General features: G+C 37.8%; 1 protein-coding gene across 1 annotated transcript; it reads left to right on the top strand.

The window, feature by feature from the left end:
• The first annotated feature begins 32 nt into the window (after positions 1-32).
• LOC133551209 (interleukin-1 receptor accessory protein-like) lies at positions 33-2,730 on the top strand. Its single transcript, XM_061897687.1, has 5 exons — positions 33-1,935; positions 2,005-2,046; positions 2,123-2,186; positions 2,296-2,424; positions 2,504-2,730. The coding sequence occupies exons 1-5, from the start codon at positions 1,911-1,913 to the stop codon at positions 2,700-2,702; spliced, it is 459 nt and encodes a 152-aa protein (XP_061753671.1). The 5' UTR covers positions 33-1,910; the 3' UTR covers positions 2,703-2,730.
• Positions 2,731-7,642: the final 4,912 nt, after the last annotated feature.

The following is a 7,642-nucleotide window of genomic DNA, read 5'->3' as shown; positions in this document are numbered from 1 at the left end:
ATCAGATTTAATTTCCAAGGTAATTTGGGTCTAGTTCAGGGGTGTCAAACTCGCAGTTATGGCTGCCCTCATAGGGCTGTTTGTAACAGTGAGTGGATGGAAATGTATATTGCCCAAAAATTTATTAAAAAAAAATAAAAATAAAATATATATATACTTTTTTTTTTAACTTTTTTTTTTGTTTTTTAGTAGAATCAATCTCCAAAAATATGTTTCCCAGCCATCTCCACGCTACCAGAAGGAGCTCTTCTAACCTGTAACTTGTTTTGAAAAAGGGAGATGGACTTTATTTTTCCTAGCATGGAAAGAAGAAAGTGAGTGTGAAGGACAGTGCTGAGAAGAAGTGGATGATATTCAATGGAATTAAAGAAAGAAATCATCAAAAACATGAGCGAGCGTCTAGTTAGCTAACTTGGTGAAGCAGTTGAAGTATAGCACTGCTAATCTGCACCATACTGAAATGGTGTGAGTCAATAACCAACTAAGGACGTTTATCCATAAAAATATGGAGAAGCTGCTGATGGTCTGTTTGACAGTGAAGCAGCTGAAAGGAGGAATTATTTTTACATCACTGTACTTCATAAAACTATTGCACTTGTTTTTACTACTTTCTATTGCATTGTTTTTATACAATGTTCATCATGGGTGCCCCAAAAAATAAATTCACATCTGAATCTGTATTCAAAAATCGATTTGAGGGAAAAGAAGTTTGAAATTATTTTTAAGAACCACTTTTTAAAAAAATACAATTTAGGCCATAGCCATGCTACCAGAAAAAGCTTCTCTAAACTGTGGTAAGAGTTTCATTGTAATTATTCTACCAAATAATACATTGCCAGAATCGGATTGAATCAAGAATTGATTGCAAATCAATTCGTCAACTCAAGAATCGTAGCCCGATCAAATCGTTCGGTGCACAAAGATTCACACACCTATTAACTTGCATGTAAAATTTACGACATAAACTACGATACAATTAGTCCTGCAGCGTATTTACTAGAGTCGTCAGTTAACATCTAAATATCCTCCAATAAGCACACAAGGTTGGTGTTGTATTTTAGTCAAGTTATTTACAACAGGTGAACATGGTAGACTACTAGGAGCCAGCAGCTACACAACAGTTAAGCGCACCATAACACACAAGCTAGACATACAGTATGTAATAAGTGTCCGTAATATGTTGCATATTTGTCAATATAAACAAGTGTCAAATAATTATAGTTGCATTTTACATAAAACTACATTTCCAAGGCAAAAACTTACTAGAAAAGTACCTGGTAACAAACGTGTTTACATCGCTGATTTATTTACTTCGTCATGATCTTAATATCATTAGTTATTCTTGGTACAAGTTATCGCCAATAAACAATTACCACACCACTTCAATTTAAAGACAGTGTAGGTCCATTCGAAATGGTTATCAAACAGTGTTTTTAGTGCCTAGTGTTTTCTGAGTATATTTTAATGATCAAATCTTTTAACGCTACAAAATAAATGTATTTATGAATCCTGCTGATATCCGATTGGATTATTATTAGTATTGGGCAATACTCAAGGCTGTAATATCTGTATAAAGTTGTATTGGGACACGTTCTAATTTAAATATTTTTGATAACAAAAAAACTTTTTGGATTATCCTGTTGCATGTTCAAATAGTCATTAAGTTTCGAATATGGGCTTTCCTTGGTCAGGCGTCACTTGAGTGACGCCTGTTGTCAAAGTCAGTTTCTGTCCTGATATGTATGGTTGCTACAACCGAGTAATGAACCCTGTGAGGAAGTCCCCTTAAAATGTAATGTTTGCACAATGTTTTAGAGGGCAACAAGGAAGTGGATCATGTGTTATATAAAGAAAGACACAACGCACAATGAGAACAGTCATGTAGAGAATCTGTCACTAGAAGAGTTGCCATGGCGCTGACATCTGTTCTTAAAGGTAACCTGTTCTAATTTTAGCACATTTCATTCAGTGTAATTTTTATTAACTGCTAATTTCCCTCCACAGCTCTGGGGTCATTAAGTCTGTTCCTGGTAGATTCAGCTCCAGGTATGTTTTTATCAATGGCTTCTTGTTTAAAGAAGCTTTTATTGTTTTATGATAATTTTAAACGTCTGTCCAACAGTTTCTGAGAATCTTTCACCTGCCATCATTGGACCTGAGCACATTCAAATAAAGGCACAACCAGGTGAGACCATCTCTTTCTGCAGATAGCTATTAAACATCACAGTTCAATGCAAACTTATGACAATTATTAAGCCTCAGTCTGTATGTGTCTGTGTGTTTTTCCTTTACAAGGCAGTCATTGATTCTACATTGTGAAGCCGTGACCAACAGTGAGCACGATGTGACGCTCCTCTACTGGCTTATCAACGGCTCATTCCCTGAAGATATTCCCAGCAATGAAAGAATAACCGAATTGGAGACGTGAGTATTGGGTTATGTTCGTGTCATTTAGTGCATATATTCTTGGTAGTGTATACATTTATGTGTGTGTGTTTTATAGAGCAACATTTTTGGATGGTGCAATCGAGCAGCGGAGTTTGCTGCTAAAGAATGTTATCTTTGAAGACCTCGGTGCCACCTTCACCTGTGTTGTGATGAATAGTTTTGGAATGGCTTACAAGAATGTAACGCTCACAGCAAAAACTGGTGACTGTTATGAGTGGGGAAAAAAAATCAATTTAAAAACATTCTTTTGCTAGGTATACCAATAAAGGGGAAATAAAATGATCATGTGAGGATGTTATTGTGTACACTGTAACTGAATGTAGTGAATTGTTGCGTAATAGGTGATTACGTAATGTGTAACTCTATTTGGTAGTTAATTTATGAATCAGATAATTACGTATGAAGAATTGTGTAAATATGTCTGGGTTTAGGAAAAAGGTCATGCTTCTTCCGGCATAGATGATTTTTTATATTGTTTTTCATAAAAAACAAATGAATAACACAGTAACTTTGACAGTACCTATAACATTATTTCTAATAAAAAATATACATATTTATTATGCTCTTTGGAATATTTGCTTGCCAGTTGTATCCCAAATTACACACTAGTTACATATACTGATATTCCCCAAAGTATTCACAACGCTTCACTTTTTCCACATTATTTTATGTTATAGCCTTATTCTAATAAATTAATTTTTGTCTTCAGAATTCTACAGACAATACACCATAATCCAACCATCTATTTTATACCGCCTGTCCCTTTGCAATGACTATGTTAAAAGTTATTTTGTAATTTTTTTGCAAATGTATTAGAAATAGAAAACAAAAATCACAGCTCCTTCTCAACACTTTGATGCACCTTTGGCAGCAATTACAGCCTCAAGTATTTTTGTATACAATGCCAGAAGCTTGTCACACCTATCTTTAGGCCAGTCTTGCCCATTTCCTTTTTGCTTCACCTCTCAAGTGTCATCTCATGTCTGTTTACATTGCAACATTCAACTTTCCCTCTATCCCGACGAGTCTCCCAGTTCCTGCCACTGAAAAACATCCCCACAGCATGATGGTGCCACCACCGTGCTTTACTGAGGGGATGGCATTAGCCTTGTAATTAGCGGTGCCTGGTTTCATCCAAACGAGATTTTTCTATTGTTTTTACTTTAATAAATCAGCAAATAAAAAATAAAAAACAACAAAGAAGAATTTTGAGGACAAAAATTAATTCATTGTATTTTACAAATAAAGATGTATCATAAAATGATCTGGAAAAAGTGAAGCGCATTCAATACCTTCCGGATGCACTGCAAAAACAAATTAATGCACACTTTTGACTGTTTGAGACTTAATATGTTACGGAATTACACGTCCTACTAAAACCTGCTTCTAATATTTTCCCTTTCATGTATGCACACCATGCTGTATGAAATAATATTAGAAATAATAAATTGTAATCACAATATACTACACATTAGATCTCAATGGAATCCACCAACAAGTTGCAGAAATTAAAGTGGGAAGTGCCGCATCTTGAAAAAAATAAAGAAAAACGTCTTTACCAAACCTGCTAAAACGTATGTATTTTATTAGGTGCGACAAAAGACCAATTCAGCAATATATGCTCAGGAAATCAGTTTTTTTCTGGAGCGTGAGATGATACCCCAGTCATATTCTCTGAAGGGAGAATGTAATACAGTCACATACCCGCTGTATGGTACATCAACCTGTGCAATTTCATTATTCACTCAGCAGGGGGCAGACTATTCCTAGAAAGCTGAAGGAGCCACACCCTAATTTTAAGAAACAAAGGGACGCCTACTTTCTATTTTGAAGCTTCTTAATGTCTGCAATGAAGTGTACAATTAGTGTGCCTAAATTGTTTCAACAAAAGCTATTAAAGGAAAAAATAGCTCTTTTGATCCTTTTTTTTAAATATACTTTCCCACCGACTGCGAGAACAAAATGTGCAAAAAAGCAGCCTCGCGGTACAATTGGTTTATGTCCACAGTTCCATACTGTTTTCACTCTGGTCTGCAGTCCAAGCTGTCATCGTTATGAGATGCACTCTGACCTCCAGCAATCGTCACGTTCCCAGGGGAAGAACTACTTAAGCCGTGACCATGGCTGCCGTTGTCAATAATTTCCCTAAAAAAAGCCTGCAGAGAAACATGATGTACACCTCGGAACATGAGTGGCAAATATATAACCAATATAATAATTGTAATATTACCTGTATGAAAAAAAGTGTATAAATACCAAATTAAATAAAATATTTGATATGAAAGAAAAATAAATTTTATATATATATATATATATATATATATATATATATATATATACGCTGCTCAAAAAAATTAAAGGAACACTTTGAAAACAAATCAGATTTCAATGGTTTAAAAAAAAGGTTGGATATCTATACTGATATGGACAGTTTAATGTCTCAGGAACACAGGGTTTGCCACATCTTTTGATGGAAATAAAAGTGTTCAGCCTACAGAGGGCTCAGTATATAGACACCCCAAAAATCAAAGTGAAAAAATGATGTGGCAGGCCCGTCCATTTTGCCTAGATTCAATTTCTGCAACTCAAAATTCTTTTCAATATCTTGTGTGGTCCCTACGTGCTTTTATGCATGCTTGACAACGTTGCGGCATGTTCCTGATGAGACGACGGATGGTGTCTTGTGGGATGTCTTTCCAGATCTGTCTAAGGGCATCAGTGAGCTCCTGTAAAGTCTGAGGAGCAACCTGGCGGAGTCTGATGGACCGAAACATGTCCCATAGGTGTTCTATCGGGTTTAGATCAGGTGATCGTGAGGGCCATTCAATTGTTTCAATTCCTTCATCCTCCAGATACTGTCTGCATACACTTGCCACATGAGGCCGGGCATTGTTGTGGACTAGGAGGAACCCAGGACCTACTGCACCAGCGTAGGGTCTGACCATGGGTGTAAGGATTTCATCCCGATACCTAATGGCAGTCAGACTGCTGTTTTCTAGCCTGTAGAGGTCTGTTTGTCCCTCCATGGAAATGCCTTCCCAGACCATCAATGACCCACCACCTAACGAGTCATGCTGAATGATGTTGCAGGCAGCATAGCGCTCTCCTTGGCTTCTCCAGACCCTTTCACGTCTATCACAGGTGCTCAGGGTAAACCTGCTCTCTGTTAAAAGCACAGTGCGCCAGTGGCGGACTTGCTGATTCTGGTGTTCTATGGCAAATGCCAATCGAGCTCCACGGTTCTGAGCAGTGAGCACAGGGCACACTGCAGGACGTCGTGCCCTGAGGCCACCCTCGTGAAGTCTGTTTCTGACTGTTTGGGCAGAGACATTCACACCAGTAGCTTGCTGGAGGTCATTCTGTAGGGCTCGGGCAGTGCTCGAAATGTTCCTCCTTGCACAAAGCAGCAGATATCGGTCCTGCTGATGGGATGAGGACCGTCTACGGCCCTGTCCAGCTCTCCTAGAGTAACTGCCTGTCTCCTGAAATCTCCTCCATGCTCTGGAGATTGTACTGGGAGACACATCAAATTTTCTTACAACAGCACGCATGGATTTGCCATCCTGGAGGAGTTGGACAATCTGCGCAACTTCAGGAGGGTTAAGAAATCGCCTCATGCTCCCAGTCGTGATAATGACTCTAGCTAAAGCCAACACTTGTGGAAAAACAGTTAAAAAAGATCAAGAGGGAGGAACTTGAAATGGCCTCCACCTGCAAAACCAGTCCTGTTTTGGGGGCCATCTTGTTGTTGCCCCTCTAGTGCACCTGTTGTTAATTCCATCAACACCATAGCAGCTGAAACTGATTAACAACCCCCTCTGCCACATACCTGACCAAAACCTTATCAGAAAAGTGCAATTGAATTCATGCCATACCCTGATAAAAAAAACAAAAAACTATTCCTTTCATTTTTTTGAGCAGTATATATAAATAAGGGCTACGATTCCATTCAATATCGATTCTTGGGGTCACGATTTGATTCAAAATCTATTTTTTTTCCAATTCAACACAATTATTGATTCAAAAACGATTTTTTCCCAATTTTAAAGGATTCTCTAATCATTCAATACAGTACATAGGATTTCACCAGGATGTTTGAGAACCACTGTTCTTGAAGCCAAAAGTTCTTCTTCTAATGTAGTCCCGCCTTAAATAACAAGCCATATGCTGCTACCTAGAGGTTGGATGTGAAAAGTCAGGCAATTAGTTGAGATGACAGGTTGCAAAATAAAATACATTGCTTTGTTAAAAACTTATAATTATTACTTTTTTTTCTTTCATTGTACTGCTAAAACGATCAATTACTCGAATGTAAAACAGAGTTGTGTGTCATTCCTTCACATAAACAAAATAGTTTCTGTCACTGTAATTATTTCCTGTGAGATACTCAAATATTATTTGGTCCATATAAAATACAGTCAAAGTATTAGTCTCCCTGACGGAACAGCTTCCTGTAATTGTTTTTTTTGTTTTTTTATGATTATTGTTTATTTCTATCTTGTCAGTGCTGGTACAGAGTGGGTATGGCTTAGTTGATAATGATAATGTTAATACCAATAACCTCTCAATAATCTGCCTGCCATGCTGTAGCCAATTAACTGCTGAGATAATTAATCGTAGTGACAAATCTTTGATAATGCTGTAGTATATTTGGTATGTCGTGCACTGAATAGATATTGAAACCCAGCCTCAAGCTGTTTCCAGTAACACCCTTGTTTCCTTGCGGAGCGTCTTTCCCCTACACTGCCTTTTGTGTGCTAGAAGCTGAGCAGCCACAAAGAAAGCAGCAGGAATCGGTGTGTATGGGGGATGATTAGTGCCCACAGAAGTGCGACAGGCACACACTTCACTGCTGAAATATATGGTGGGTAGATGACACAAATGTACAGATACAGATGTTACAAAATTCATACATGCAAAATGTTAATATTTGACACGTATTTTTGGCCACGCATGGCCATTTAAATTTATGCCTTGAGATTTTATTATTCTCCAAATGAGACAGGATTTACCCCCCAGTATTTGTTAATATTCAGAAAAATCAATCAAAGTTTACTTATGTAGCCCTTAATCACAAATGCATCAAAGGGCTGCACAAACCACAGCGACATCCTCGGATCTGATCCCACATCAGGACAAGAAAACACTTAATCCAATGGGTTTGGGGACCTGGGACCGCACCCCCGGTTGCTGA

This window comes from Nerophis ophidion, linkage group LG04, assembly GCF_033978795.1.
Source record: "Nerophis ophidion isolate RoL-2023_Sa linkage group LG04, RoL_Noph_v1.0, whole genome shotgun sequence".
Taxonomy (NCBI): Eukaryota; Metazoa; Chordata; class Actinopteri; order Syngnathiformes; family Syngnathidae; genus Nerophis; species Nerophis ophidion.
Note: the sequence above shows the minus strand (reverse complement) of the source record. Positions and strands in the feature narration are given on the sequence as shown.

Coding starts and splice junctions, on each gene's coding strand:
- LOC133551209 (XM_061897687.1), top strand. CDS start 1,911: ATGGCGCTGACATCTGTTCTTAAAG. Junction 1,936..2,004: donor GCTGACATCTGTTCTTAAAG/GTAACCTGTTCT, acceptor TTCCCTCCACAG/CTCTGGGGTCATTAAGTCTG. Junction 2,047..2,122: donor CCTGGTAGATTCAGCTCCAG/GTATGTTTTTAT, acceptor TCTGTCCAACAG/TTTCTGAGAATCTTTCACCT.